A 15,654-nucleotide genomic window follows, 5' to 3' on the forward strand; every position below is an offset into this window, starting at 1 on the left:
ACCTGACATGGTGCCTAAATTATATTCCTAAAAAAAAGGAGGCCCCAAAATCCACTAGGCGCTCCTTTGCTTCTGAGGCTGGTGCTTCAGTCCAGTAGCACGCTAGGGCCACATGTTGGATATTTCTAAAAACTGCAGAATCTGGGCAATAAATATTGAGTTGCGTTTTTCTGGTAAAACCTTTTTTTTTTTTTTTTTTTTTTTTTTTTATTATTACAAATGAATTTCGGCAACAAAAATGAAATTTGTAAATTTCACCTCTTCTTTGCCTTAATTCCTGTGAAACGCCTAAAGGGTTAAAATACTTTCTGAATGTGGTTTTGAATACTTTGAGGGGTGCAGTTTTCAAAATGGGGTGATTTAGGGGGACTTTCTAATATAGAAGGCCTTCAAAGCCACTTCAGAACTGAACTGGTCCCTGAAAAAATAGCCTTTTGAAACCTTGAAAATATGAGAAATTGGTGGTAAAGTTCTAAGGCCTCATTCACACGACAGGGTCTGAGTGTCGGCCGGGAAAATCGGCCGTTTTTGTCCGATTTTTCCCGGCCGGTTTGCATCCGTTCCGTTCCGGGCCGAGTTGCCGTTTTTACCGGCCGATTTGGACCCGATTTGCATCCGTTTTTTTCCCTGTCCGTTTTAAAATCGGATGAATTTCATTTAAATTTGTTGCCACACACAGCCCTTTGTAGATAATGCCACAGCCCCCCTGGTAGGCGATGCCACCCAGCCCCCTGCAGGTAATGCCACCCAGCCCCCTGCAGGTAATGCCACCCAGCCCCCTGTAGGTGATGCCACCCAGCCCCCTGTAGGTGATGCCACCCAGCCCCCTGTAGGTGATGCCACCCAGCCCCCTGTAGGTGATGCCACCCAGCCCCCTGTAGGTGATGCCACCCAGCCCCCTGTAGGTGATGCCACCCAGCCCCCTGTAGGTGATGCCACCCTGCCCCCTGTAGGTGATGCCACCCTGCCCCCTGTAGGTGATGCCACCCACCCTGCCCCCTGTAGGTGATGCCACCCACCCTGCCCCCTGTAGGTGATGCCACCCACCCTGCCCCCTGTAGGTGATGCCACCCACCCTGCCCCCTGTAGGTGATGCCACCCTGCCCCCTGTAGGTGATGCCACCAAGTCCCCTGTAGGTGATGCCACCAAGTCCCCTGTAGGTTGCACCCATCCCCCCCCTTCCAGGAGAAGTCACTGACTTCAATGTCCATATATGGACAGTGTAGTCACTGACTTCTCCTGAAGAGGAATTCCCTGCCACAGGTCGGGAATTCGCTTCAGAAGTGAGTGACGTCACTGTGTCCATATATGGACAGTGTAGTCACTCACTTCGCCTGTACCGGCATCCCCGGCCATAGAGTCAGGGATTCCGCTGCAGAAGTGCGTGACTTCGCTGTGTCCATATCTGGACAGTGTAGTCACGCACTTCTCCTGTAGCGGAATCCCCAATCCCCGGCCGCGGATTGGGGATTCCGACTCCTACAGCGAGCAATAAAAGACCCTCCTCCTCCTCCTCACATGCACTCTGCACTCTGAGGAGGAGGAGAGAGAGTGCGCGAGCGACGGTAGACCCGGCTATCACTCGGGACACATTCCGGTGATGGCCGGGTATTACCCGGCCCCATAGACTTCTATGGGAGCCGGGCGGCCGGGCACCCGGCCGAAAATAGAGCATGTCCTATTTTTTGACGGCCGGTTTTCCCGGCCGCCAAAAAATCGGTCGTGTGAATAGCCCCATTAGGGGTCTATTATTCCTAATGCAGCCGGGTGCCGGCCGATTTATGAACGGCCGGCACCCGGCCGGGAAACCCTGTCGTGTGAATCCCGCCTAAGCCTTGTAACGTCCTAGAAAAATAAACAATGCAAACATAAAGTAGACATATGGGGATGTTAACTACTGTAGTAACTATTTTGTGTGGTATCACTATCTATCTGTTTTACAAGCAAATACATTTAAATTTAGAAAAATGCAAATTTTCGCTAAAATTTGAAGTTTTTCACAAATATTGAATTTATCGACCACATTTTTTCACTAACATAAAGTACAATATGTAACGAGAAAACGTTCTCAGAATCGCTTGGATAGGTAAAAGCGTTCCGGAGTTATTACCACATAAAGTGACACATGTCAGATTTGAAAAAATCATCTGTGTCCACAAGGCCAAAACAGGCTGCGTCCTGAAGGGGTTAAGCTGTGAGTTGGTATTATGTTTAACAGCAGGTCTTGGCAATGTTTTTTGGGTTGTTTTCTATTGCCTTCTATAGTAGTTCTTAGGCTGGGTTCACACTGAGTTTTTTGCAGGAGAAAATTCTGCCTCAAAATTCCGTTCTGAATTTTGAGGCAGATTTTCCTCTGCCTGCACGCTGATTTTCGTGCCGTTTTTCGCCCGCGGCCATGGAGCGCCGCGGGCATAAAACGCCGCGAAATAATATTTCTCGGCCTCCCATTGATGTCAGAGGCGTAAACGTCCGAAGATAGAGCATGTCCCTTCTTTTTCCCGCGAGCCGGTTTTTCCGCTCCTGTGAAAAAACCGCCTCCGCCGCCCATTGAAATCAATGGGAGGAATTTTCAGCCAATTTGCGGCGCGGTTTCCGTGTGAAAAAAAACTCGTCAAAAACCTCAGTGTGAACTCCCCCTTAGTGTTTGGCTACTAGAAAGCTCAAGCGGACTCCTGAAGTCTAGAGTAGTGTCGGTACCCCTGGTCAACCATTGTTATGTTTATTTTGTCTCCCCATAGGATGCGGCACAAGTTCATTGAGTGCGGAGCTGCACAAGGAAGGCTTGAGACCACTTGTCAGTATAGATTACTCCACGGCATGTATCAAGGAGATGGCACAGAGAAATGTCAATGTACCAGACATGAGCTGGATGGTCATGGATGCGCAACACCTTGAGTTTCCTGATGGAACATTTGATCTGGTAATTGAAAAAGGAACGCTGGATGCTATGATGGTTGATGAGAGAGATCCATGGAGAGTTACCCAAGACACTGTTACTCTTGTGGATCAAGTTCTAAGTGAGGTAAGATAACTGTTAGGCTGGGTTCACACGAGCATGTTACGTCCGTAATGGACGGAACGTATTTCGGCTGCAAGTCCCGGACCGAACACACTGCAGGGAGCCGGGCTCCTAGCATCAAAGTTATGTACGATGCTAGGAGTCCCTGCCTCTGCGTGGAACTACTGTCCCGTACTGAAAACATGATTACAGTAGTAACCCCTTAATGACCGGGCCTGAAAAGACCTTAACCCCTTCAGGACTGAGCCTGTTTTGGCCTTCAGGACGAAGCCGATTTTTCAAATCTGACATGTCACTTTATGTGGTAATAACTCCGGAATGCTTTTGCGTATCCAAGTGATTCTGAGATTGTTTTCTCGTGACATATTGTACTTTGTTAGGGAAAAAATTTGTTCGATAAATTCAATATTTATTTGTAAAAAACACCAAGATTTAGAGAAAATTAGCAAAAATTTGCATTTTTCTATATTTAAATGCATCTACTTGTAAAACAGATAGTAATACCACACAAAATACTTACTATTTTATATTTCCCATATGTCTACTTTATGTTTGCATCGTTTTTTTAACATTTTTTTTATTTTTCTAGGACATTACAAGGCTTAGAACTTTAGTAGCAATTTCTCATATTTTCAAGAAAATTTCAAAAGCCTATTTTTTCAGGGACCAGTTCAGTTCTGAAGTGGCTTTGAGGGCCTTATATATTAGAAAGTCCCCATAAATCACACCATTTTGAAAACTGCACCCCTCGAAGTATTCAAAACAGCATTCAGAAAGTGTTTTAACCCTTTAGGCGTTTCACAGGAATTAAAGCAAAGTAGAGGTGAAATTTACAAATGTAATTTTTTTTTCCGAAAATTTATTTGTAATACATTTTTTCTGTACCACAGAAGGTTTTACCAGAGAAACGCAACTCAATATTTATTGCCCAGATTCTGCAGTTTTTATAAATATCCCACATGTGGTCCTAGTGCGGTAATGGACTGAAACACCGGCCTCAGAAGCAAAGGAGCAACTAGTGGATTTTGGGGCCTCCTTTTTTCAGAATCTATTTTAGGTACCATGTCAGGTTTGAATAGGTCTTGTGGTACCAATACAGTAAAGACCCCCCAAAAGTGACCCCATTTTGGAAACTATACCCCTCAAGGAATTTATCTATGGGTATAGTTAGCATTTTGAACCCACAGTTTTTTTGCTAAATTTATTTGAATTAGTATGTGAAGATGAAAATCTCCTTTTTTTTTTTTTTGTGAAAAAACGTAAAAATTTTAAATATTTACAAGGAATAAAGCAACATATGTAAAGCAACATGTAAAGCAATTTCTTACGATTATAGCAATACCCCACATGTGGTAATAAACTGCTGTTTGGACCCACAGCAGGCCTCAGAAGGGAAGGAGCACCATTTGGATTTCTGATTTTGCTGGAATAGTTTTCAGTGCCGTGTCACGTTTGCAATGCACTGGAGGGATGAAAACCGTGGAAACCCCCCAATAGTGACCCCATTTTGGAAACTACACCCCTCAAGGAATTTTTCTAGGGGTAAACTTAGCATTTTGACCCCACAGTTGTTTTGCTGAAGTCATTGGAATTAGTCTGTAAAGGTAAAAATCGACTTTTCTGTAAGAACTTAGAAATTTTAAATTTTTACAAGGAATAAAGGAGAAAAAGCACCCCAACATTTGTAAAACAATTTCTCCTGATTACGTAAATACCCCATATGTGGCAATAAACTGCTGTTTGGACCCACACCGGGGCTTAGAAGGGAAGGAGCGCTATTTGGCTTTTGGAGCTCAAATTTAGCTGGAATAGTTTTTGGGTGTCATGTCGAATTTGCAAAGCCCCTGAGGTACTAAAACAGTGGAAACCTCCCAAAAGTAACCCCATTTGGGAAACTACACCACTTAAGGAATCTACCTAGGGGTATAGTGAGTATTTAGGCCCCACACATCTTTTGCAGAAATTATTTGAATTAGGCCGTGAAAATTAATATCAACATTATTTCCACTAAAATGTTGAATTTTTTTCAATTTCACAAAGGATAAAGGAGAAAATGCACCCCAACATTTCTAAAGCAATTTCTCCCGAGTACGGCAATACCCCACATGTGGTCATAAATGTTTTTTTCATTAGAAAATAAATTAACCCTTTCCGGACTGATCCATGTTTTTCTTTTTCGTTTTTCCTCCCCGCTTTCCGAGAGCCACAACGTCTTTATTTTTCCGTCAATAGAGCGGTGTGGGGGCTTATTTTTTGCGGGACGAGCTGTAGTTTTTATTGGTACCATTTTTTGGTACATAAGACTTTTTCAGCACTTTTTATTACATTTTTTGGTAGAGCGAAGGTGACCAAAAAACTGCGATTTTGCCATTTAAAATTCTTTTATTTTTCACGGCGTTCACCGTGCGAGTTCAATAATGGTATATTGTAATAGCTTGGACTTTTACGGACGCAGCGATACCAATTTTGTGTGTTTTTTTTATTTTTTTACATTACTTTAGAGAAAAAATATGAAAAGGGTTTCTTTTTGGACTTTAAATATTTATTTAATTTTTTCCACTAATAATAACTATTTACTTTTGTTTTTACATATTTTATTAGTCCCCATAAGAGACTTGAACCAGCAATCGTTAGATCACTGGTAGAATACACTGCAATACTAATGTATTGCAGTTTATTGTGATTTTTACAGGCTCCTGTAACAGCGCGATCACTGTTTCTGTCCGTTAGTCCCGGGTATCAGCTGTAATACACAGCTGACACCTGCAGCGTATGGCGCGGGCTCAGTGCGTGAGAAGCTCCATATATCACCCCCCACACCACGATATGCTATTAAGTCATGGCGCGCGAAGGGTTTAATGCGCAGCCGATGGTGGAAAGTGAAAATTTAAATTTTCCACTGATGTGCCATTTTAGTGCACTATATGTTGTGCCCAGTTTGTGCCACAAATACCACAAATAAAATATTAACCGGGTTCTCCCAGGTATGGCGATGCCATATCAGTGGACGTAAACGGCTGTTTGGGCACGCTGTAGGGCTCAGAAGAGAGGGACGCTATTTGGCTTTTGTAGCGCAGATTTTGCTTGGTAGAAGCTCTGGCGTTTTGCTGGTATTTCAGTTTATAATGTGGGGGCAAATGTAGGTTGGGCAGAGTACATCAGGGGCATAATAAGAGGGTATAATGGGTAAATAAATAATAATCCACAGATATGTGGCCAGTGTTGCACTTCTATTATAAATGGCGCCCGATCTTATCCGCTTTTGGAACGCTCTGCACATTTTGCATCGCCATAATCTGGGAGCCGGAACTTTTTTTATTTTTTCACCACCGGAGCTGTGTGAGGGCTTATTTGTTGCGGGACAATCTGTAGATTTCATTGGTACAATTTTGGGATACATGCGATTTTGTTGATCACTTTTTATTCCATTTTTCGGCAAGCCAGGTGACCAAAAACCATCAATTCTGACAATGATTTTTATTTATTTTTTACAGCGGTCACCCTGGGCTATAAATGACCGTTATATTTTATTCTGCGGGTCGGTACGATTACGGCGATACCATATGTATATTGGTTTTTTTATGTTTTGCAGCGTTTGCGCAATAAAATCACTTATTTAGAAAATAATTTATTTTCTGTCACCATATTCTGAGAGCTGTAACTTCTTTTTTATTTTTCAGTCAAAAAAGCGCTGTAAGGGCTTGTTTTTTGCGGGACGGGTTGTAGTTTGTATCGGTACAATTTTGGCGTACATGCGACTTTTTGATCACTTTTTATTGTATATTTTGTGAGGGGTGGTGACCAAAAAATAGTGATTCTCGCTTTGTTTTTCATTTAGTTTTTTTGCGGTGTTCACCGTGCGGGAAAAATAATTTTATAGTTGGGGTCGTTACGAACGCGGTGATACCAAATATGTGTACTTTTTTTTTACGTGTTCATTTTTTTTCCTATAATAAAAGACTTATTATAGGAAAAAAAGCAGTTCATGTTTATGTCACTTATAACTTTTATTTTTACACTTTTTTTAAAACATTTTTATTTTTATTTTTTTAACTTTTTTCACTTGTCCCACTAGCCATAACTTTTTTTTATTTTTTCATTGACGTGGCTGTATGAGGCCTTGTTTTATGTGAGAGAAATAGTATTTTTTTCCCCCAAAGTTTGGGGGTAAAAAAAAAATTTTTTACGGCGTGAATATAGGAAAAAGTGATTCTCGCCATAGTTTTTCTTGTTTCTTTTTTTATCCCGTTCACATTTCATGCAAAATAACCCATTACATTAATTCTTCAGGTTATTACGGTCGTGTAGATACCTAATATGTGTAGGTTTTTTGTTTTTATTTAGTGTAGGGGTAATAAAATGTATTTTATGCAAAATAAATACTCTTTTTGGGACTTTTTTTTTTCTTTTAATCCCATCAAGGGATAACTTTATTTGTAACTTTATTTTTTACTTGTAATGTATTAGCATACTCCTGTATGCTAATACATTACACTGTGTCACTATGACACAGGCTGCTGATCGGGCAGCACGTAGTGTGCCCGAACAGCAGGCAAACGGAAAAGACAGCCCTGGTGTTCTTTGTAGGTCCCCAGGTCTGACTGCAGAGGGATTCCCCAGTGTTTGATCGCATCACCGGAATCCCGGTGATGCAATCAAAGACGGGAATTCCCTTTGATCATGCCGTGGTCACGGACCGCGGTAATCAAAGGGTTAAACAGCTGGGGTCCGAATGTTTTCCGACCCCAGCTGTGATCAGGAGGCTGCTCTAAGATCAGGAGCTGTAACTTACAGCTCCTGCTTAGAGGATGAGCGCTCACACGAGCGCTCATCAGCCTCTCCTACAACGACGCCAAAAGGCGTCTCTGTAGACTAAGCACTTGCACCGCCTGCCGTCAGGAGACAGTGGGCGGTCAGGAAGGAGTTAATGGTATTCGTTTAACGGACACGTCATGAACGTTCATGACTTATCCATTAACTGGATGCAATTAAAACCTAGGGGTGACTGATGCCTCTGTTAGGCATTCCTCACTGGCCTCCGTTTAATGGATATGTCTAGAAGTTCCAGTGACGTAACTGTCCACACATGGGCAGTTGCACTGCAGCTTTCTGATGTAGCAGAGGGCGCCCTGCCGGCAGACTTTGTCCGCTTATAATGTAGCAATGTCCGTTCCGTTGGACCCTCTGAGATCCAAACAGAGAAATCCCTCTCTTTAGCCCCCCGCATGCAGCCCTATCGCCTCTAACGAGCAGCCAGTGTCGCCGGATGCTCTCTCGGCCCATGTAGGCTACGTCACTTGCCAGTGAAGTAGCTTCCCCGGGCCTAGATGGCATCCAGGTACTCTGGCCGCTCGGTAGGTGTAATGGGGCCGCCATGCGGGATGGGGAGTTTTCGGTCTGGATTCTAGAGGATGCCACAGAGCTTACATTGCAAAATCATGGGGAGACCAAGCGGCCATAGTCTGCGGGCTCCGTGTCATTACGGTTACGTCACTAGATTTTCCCGACTCATAGGCTTAATAGAGGCCTTTGATGAATGCCACACTGTGGCATCAGTCATCCACAGGCCTCCATGTTTTAAAAAAAACTGCACTGTGTGATTGAGGCCAAGGACTGCTTCTGGCTTTTTTCTACATAATGTCAATGTTGGAAAAGACTGGCAAAAAGCTTAGGAGAAGGTATACAATGGTATTTCACTTGTAAAATGCAGAATAATATTGATGCATTTAGAGCAAAGTGAAGGATCACGGTTATTACATCCTGTTAATAGATTAAGTGCTGTCCGATTATTAGTGGATTTTTTTCTCTTGATATGATACATACAGTGTACACTACACAGAATTTCCTTTGCGTGTTTGATGCCCGCTCTTTGCTGAAATACCTCTTGTTGTGCACTAGGTGGTGCTGTTTGACAGTGATGGTATTCTAAATAGTTTTGTTTCATTTTCCTGCATGCAGCCTGAAGGACAGTGAAGTGTAGTGGCACACAGGTGATGGTATTTATATTGTTTGTGGACGGGGAAAGGCTACCTTGTGATTTCATACTGTGTAGTTGGTGAAATAAAAAAAAGTTATATAAACCACTACTCTAAATCCATTAATGTTAACAGTTGATGTTTTAATTCTGGTTGCCATGGCTACATCCTGGCATATGTATTCATGTACCATATTTTTCTGACTGACGCAGTTTTTAGCAAGAATAAATCTTGCTAAAAAGTCCCTGCGTCTTATAGTCGGCAGTCAAGGGACCCGGCAGTGCTGGGCCACATGACCGCTTCTTACTTAACCCCTTCCCGACCCATGATGTGCCGGCACATGGAGCTGGGAGAGGCTGATGTTTGGACACCTCCATACACTGCAGGTGGCGCTGTTCCTGGCCGTTTAACTAGTTAAATGCCGTGGTCAATAGCGACTGCGGCATTTATAGTGGTCTTCCCATGAAGGACATTTATGACCTATCCACAGGATAGGTCATAAATGTCAGATTTGGGTTCCACCTTTGGGACCCGCATGTATCTCTAGAATGGGGCCCCCTAAACCCTGTTCTAGCTTACTCGCTCCGCTGTCTCCCGGCCACTTCCTGGTTAGGTGGTCGGGAGTTACGGAAACAGCCCAGTGCTCGCTGAGCTACACTGTTTCTGTAACTCCCAAAGAATGGAATTGGAGTTACGTTAACAGCGTAGCACCGCGAGCTACGCAGTTTCCGGAAATCGGCATTTCCGAATACAGCGTACATGGTCGATTTACGGAAACAGTGTAACTCGCTGAGCTACGCTGTTTCGGTAACGCCCATAGAACTGAATAGTCGTTACGGAAACCGCGTAGCATGCGACGCTGCTTCTGTAACTGCCATTCACTACTATGGGAGTTATGGAAACTGTAGCTAAGAGAGTTACGCTGTTTCCGTAACTCATCCATGTATTGTACCTGCGATCTAATTAGATCGCTGGTTCAAGTCCCCTAGGGGAACTAATAAAATAAAAAAAAGTTAAATACATTTTAAGGAGTTTAAAAAAAATACGTTTTAAAAAAAACAAACAAAACCTTTTCCCATTTTTTCCCCAAGCACAATGTAAAAAATAAAAAAAATAGAATGAAATAAGAAGTTATAAAAAAATCCTATGTACCACAAAATGTCTCTCAATGTGGTGAAACAGAACAATTGTTTTTTATTTATTTTTTTAACAAATCGTTTTTGCTTTGAAAAAGTAGTAAAATATTAATTTATTTTGTTTTCCTATTTTTTGAACCAGGGTGCGTCTTATAGTCCAAAAAATACGGTACTTACAATTTCTCATTTTGGCTATACAAAGTATACGCAGTAGTGCCGATTAGAACGGTGAGCATAAAGATCATACTGCGTGTGCGCCGATTAGGATGGAGGGACGCATACACTACACTACGGGGCCTGCCTGGCCCCTGTCAATGAAAGGAAGCAGAGAGGGAGGGGGGTTGAACTGGGGAATGACGAGAGCATTTTGGAGAGACGGTGACACCCTCATTGCTCCAAAATGCTCATTTGCTTAAACAGAATAAAAAGGTTTCCTCTGCAAAGGAGGCACTCTGGGGAAAAAGGTAAGACACGTTTGAATCCGGTTATCCTAATCTATAACAGCCTGTTGGTAGTTTGATACGGACATCTGGTGACGACAGACTCCTTTTAAATAGAAGAAGCTAAATGCCAGTACAAATATATACATGTTCCTTGATGTATACAGGGCAACCACAAGGAAAACCTAAGCTCACTACTGGTGTGTATAGATGGTCTTGATCAGATGCTCCATCCAATCTTCAATAGAAATCCCAGTATAGAAGAGTGCCAGGGCTTCGTACAGGGCCTTTAGGATAGTACATATACTCATGGACGACGCATTAGGTTAATCTACTCATTAATACAAATATGTAACCGACCAATCATGTGCCAGCAACTCAATGGATAAAATCATGTTGGCATGGTCAAAAAGTTCAGTTCAAATCATACTCCAAAATTGGTAAGAAATGAAATCTGTTTGGCTGACCATGGACGAAATGTTCAATCCTCATTCTTTAAGACCTGTTCACACAGTTTTTTTTAAACATGTTTATTTTGCTGTGGAAACTGCGGCAAAAAACGACTGAAATTGCCTCCCGTTGATTTCAATGGGAGGTGGAGGCGTTTTTTTCCCACGAGCAGAAAACACTCGCGGCAAAAAACACCTGTGGTGCAAAACCACTTGAAAATAACGAGTTGATTTCTCTAGGCAGAATTTTTTGCCTGCAAAAAGCTGTGTGAACAGGGTCTTAGAGTTTACAGAGATGGGTGATCAGAACAAAAAACCTCCACTGAACATCAGAGGAGAATGACTGCAGCTCATATAACAATGTTGTGCAGAAGATAATCTCTAGACGTGGGGTACAGTCTTAAGGTGGCGGTCTACAGCAGTAGACCGCCACACTGGGATCCACAGTGTGCAGTATTTTGCATCTGTATTTGTAAGCCAAAAAACAGAAGTGGGTCCAAAACAAAAGTACAAATCTTCCCATTATACTTTTACTCTGTTTATGTTCTATTTCTGGCTTTGGCTTACTAACCCTGATGCAAAATACCTCCGTCTGAATGAGGCCTAAAATATTGAACTTTGGGTTTCTTGTCCTGGCAGCCATGTTATTTGGCTTCTTTATCTGGATGTCCCTGTCTGCCTTCTTAGGCCCCATGTACACTCCCGTATTTTTCATCTGTAATTAAGACCCATAATTACGGACCCATTAATTTTTATGGGTGTCCGTGGCGTAGAAATTATAGTACATGTCTTTTCTTTTGTCCGTAATTACGGCACGAACTCCCCATAGTCTATGGGCGCTTCCGTAATTACTGACGGCTACGAATGCACATCCCTACGTTGCTATATGTAATTCCTCTATTTTTTTTGGGGATCCATAATTACGGATGCAATGCAGACTGTATGTACAGACTCCTTTCCGTATATGCGGATGATTATATACTACGGATCCGTATTTACGGACAGTATTTACAGGTGGATGAAAAATACGGTCGTGTGCATGGGGCCTTAGTGTTATGCTATGGTCTGTGTGAATGAATAACTGGCTGCAGCATGACCCCTCACACAGGAGGACTAAATCCTCTTCTAGACCATTATATGCAGGTGTTTCTAGCTAGATGACCAGCACATTACACTAAAACATAAGCAGAGAGCAGACACGTGCGCTTCAAGTTCCAGACATTTGCTGCATATTCTTGTAACAAAATAATAATGCAAAAAAGACAGCACTACTCACGTACATGGGGAAGTTGTAGCGCATTATATGGTGGAAGAAAAAATAAAAATCTCACCGGAGTGTTGCTTTAACCCTCGATATCGTATAGCCAAGTTTTACATTTTGTATGAAATTTTATTTTAAGATAAGCACTTAGGCCTATGTGACCTTACATATGTTACAGGTGACCTCTAACCTATATCATTTGATCAAGGGTGGAGTTCTTGATACTAAACTAATCTGTGGCCCCGTTAGTTTCCATGGAGACGAAGGCTGTATTGAGTGTTGTCTGGTTGGGTTGTCATGGAAACAAAGCTGCCTCTAGGCATCTTTTTATTTGGGCAGACACGCTTCTCTCTGCCTTCCTGTAGGAATACAAGTTTGAGATTCTAGATTTAGCATCCCCAATTCGTCGCCCAATCAATGTATTTATTGCCCTCCCTGCGTCTTACCTCCCAAGATCTCTATTATGTACCATGTCTGTACCTTTTAATAATATACACTTCTGTCTCTCCTCCTGGTAACCGTGAAATGTCGTCGTCTTGCGGTTTAACAAACCCAGACTATAATGTGACATGTTTTTAATTGTTAATGCATCATTTGGCTATGTTCACATCACGCTTGCAGTGTACTTTGTACCCATCGTGCCCCATTGACCCGACTATGCCAAAATTGTGTTTTTTGGCATGCAATGGCATACCGCTCCAATATACTTTTTTCAATATATGTTGGAGGCATAAGTCCTAAATTATTCCTGACATGTACCTCTGATGGAAGGCTCTAACGTGATGTGACCAACGCCTTACATCTATATTACTACATGTAGTACACTCTTTATTGCTTTTCATGTCGTTTTCTGCCTGCTGACCTCTTAAACTTGTTTTCTATTGTACAGGTTAGCCGGGTCCTCGCCCCCAGTGGATGCTTCATTTCCATCACCTTCTCACCCCCACATTTCCGTTCTCGTCATTATGCACAACTTCGGTATGACTGGTCTGTGTCATGTGACTCTTACGGTAGAGACTTCCATTATTTCCTCTATACTATGCGCAAAGGGGGACAGTTGACCTCTTTGGACCTTGAGAGGGGACATAGTCTTTATAGGTCACATGTGGACCTAGAGCACGCCCCAATTCTTCTAGATTGTGATGATGAAGATTTTCTTAATAACATCCAAATATGAAGGAAGAATGGTTTGTATATAATCCAATGGACGGCATCCCTAGTTAACGACTACGTTTTTATATTGGTTTGGTTCCTTTCATTGTGCCTTTTAACAGTTATTTTTTTAGAAGAAAAGTTTTTGCCCTTTTAAAGAGTTTTAATTTTACATTATCTTTGAGCAGCCATATATAGGATTTAACGATCAGCTGAAGTTGGATTTCCAAGCGTTCTAAACGGAGGAAAAAGTGTTCGTGTCAAGTGTATTTTCTTCTATGAACATACTTTATTCAATCTGATCATGGATTCCATTTGACATATTTTGTTTACAGGGTACCAAATGAACCATTGCTTGTAATGTCATTAAAAAAGCTTTTTACATGTTTTTTTTTTTAGCCTTTAAATATTGGGGGGAGGGGTACAAACTATAGGTAACTTGTTCTTTCATGTCACACTCTGTTTTCTTTCAGGTGTTTTTCCTCCATCATGATATAAAAATTACCAAACGTTAAAATAAACGTCCGCTGCTGTTGACTGTTTCATACAGGACAGCCGTCAATCCAATCCGCATAGTGTAGCCCAACAGTCCTCATATTTCATTGAAGGCGAAGGATCAGGATAGGCAACAGGTATCTTTTTTGTGTAACCAACTTAAAGTGAATCTCCACTTTTTTATTATGTCGTTTTTTTTAGGTCCAGAAAATCTGTGATTTATAGAAGTCAGAGCGTTGTTTTACTGCTGCAGATCTCTAAATCCCCTGTTTTGACATAAATTTAAAGGGATATTGCCAGAATAGACAATGCTCTATCCACAACATAGGTGATAATTGTCTGATCGATGGGGGCCTCACCACTGGGAAACCCACCGATTGCTAGAACGGGGGTCCTGAACCCCTGTCCCTTCTCACTACTCGACCACAGTGAGGACAACATTGAATGGAGCGGCACGCTGGCGCTCATTTCAAAGTCATTAGAAATGACGTGTAGTGCTTGGCTGTTTCCATCAGTCCCATAGACATTGAATGGAGCGGCGGGAGTATTCTCAACTGCCGTTCCATTCAAGCTTCTCAGTGCGAGGGGTGCAGTGAGGAGGATCTGTGGGTTCAGAACTCACGATCGGTGGTGGTTCAAGCGATCAGACAGTGATCACCTATCCTGTAGATAGGTAATAATTGTTGCTTCTGAGACGTGTTAGCTGCCTGCACTAACCACTAGAGGGAGCGTACTTCATGCTATGTTATTGAGTTCAATGTATAAACTGTATGCTGCCAGCTTTCTTGCTTCCTCTTGTGGAGGCTACAGGCAGCCAGCATGTTTTGTTTTTTTTGTTTGTTTTTTTCTTTAAATGTCATTATATGTATATCTGCGTAAAAAACATAGCTCCTACTGCCATAAAGATACTCTAAGGTGGATATTCACTTTAAAAGGATTGTATGAGATCGGAATAGTATGGCTGCTTTCTTCCAGAAACGGTTCCACTGGCCGTGGGCTGTGCCTGGTATTGCAGCTCAGACCCCATTCAAGTGAGTAGGACAGATCTGCATTACCAGATACAACCCATGGACAGGAGTGAAGTAGTTGCTGGAATAAATATTATTTCAGAGTACCATGTTTCTCTAGTGTAGAATATATTAGAAGGGTTTTAAAGTACATAATATGCAAATATTGGCAAACAGAGTATTTTTTAATTTTTGTATGTATATCTTGTACCAGCCATGTTTTATAAAATGTGATAAATTTTCCAATAAATATTTTCACAATTGCATTATTTTACAAATTTTAACAATTTCAGCAACTGCATAAAATATTAGGGAATTGTATGTACAGCAACTACCTAATATATTGGGGCATATGGACTTCATAAAGGGAGGCTTGGTGGACCAGGTGCATCCATGCCTTTGAATGGCCACCATGTGATGGTACATATACGGCCTATAGGAGCCCAGTATAGCAGCCCTGCAGGAGAAATCTGCCTAGACTCGACATCCAGGTAGACAAGCCGGGCCGGTGGCTGATCGATTCATTTCAAAATTGAGTTGTCTTTGTGACTTTTAATGACAGAGAGATAATACAAAAAAACTATAGAAATATATATATAATTTTTTTATTTTTTTTAAGCCAACCAGAATTCTGTATATCTCTTTTTTTTTTTTTTGGGTTAAAAAAAATTCTGAAATAAGTAATAATGAAAGACCCTAGATAAGAAAAATATGTGGCC

General features: G+C 41.9%; 1 protein-coding gene across 1 annotated transcript in view; it reads left to right on the forward strand.

Moving 5' to 3' along the window:
- Positions 1-15,201, forward strand: part of EEF1AKMT4 (EEF1A lysine methyltransferase 4) — a 27,975-nt gene extending 12,774 nt beyond the window's left edge. Inside the window, exons 2-3 of the mRNA XM_075861893.1 lie at positions 2,740-3,023; positions 13,171-15,201. Of these exons, the coding sequence (XP_075718008.1) occupies positions 2,740-3,023; positions 13,171-13,458 (572 nt within the window). The 3' untranslated portion in view covers positions 13,459-15,201. The remainder of the gene's footprint in view (positions 1-2,739; positions 3,024-13,170) is intronic.
- Positions 15,202-15,654: the final 453 nt, after the last annotated feature.

This window comes from Rhinoderma darwinii, chromosome 4 (assembly GCF_050947455.1).
Source record: "Rhinoderma darwinii isolate aRhiDar2 chromosome 4, aRhiDar2.hap1, whole genome shotgun sequence".
NCBI lineage: Eukaryota > Metazoa > Chordata > Amphibia > Anura > Rhinodermatidae > Rhinoderma > Rhinoderma darwinii.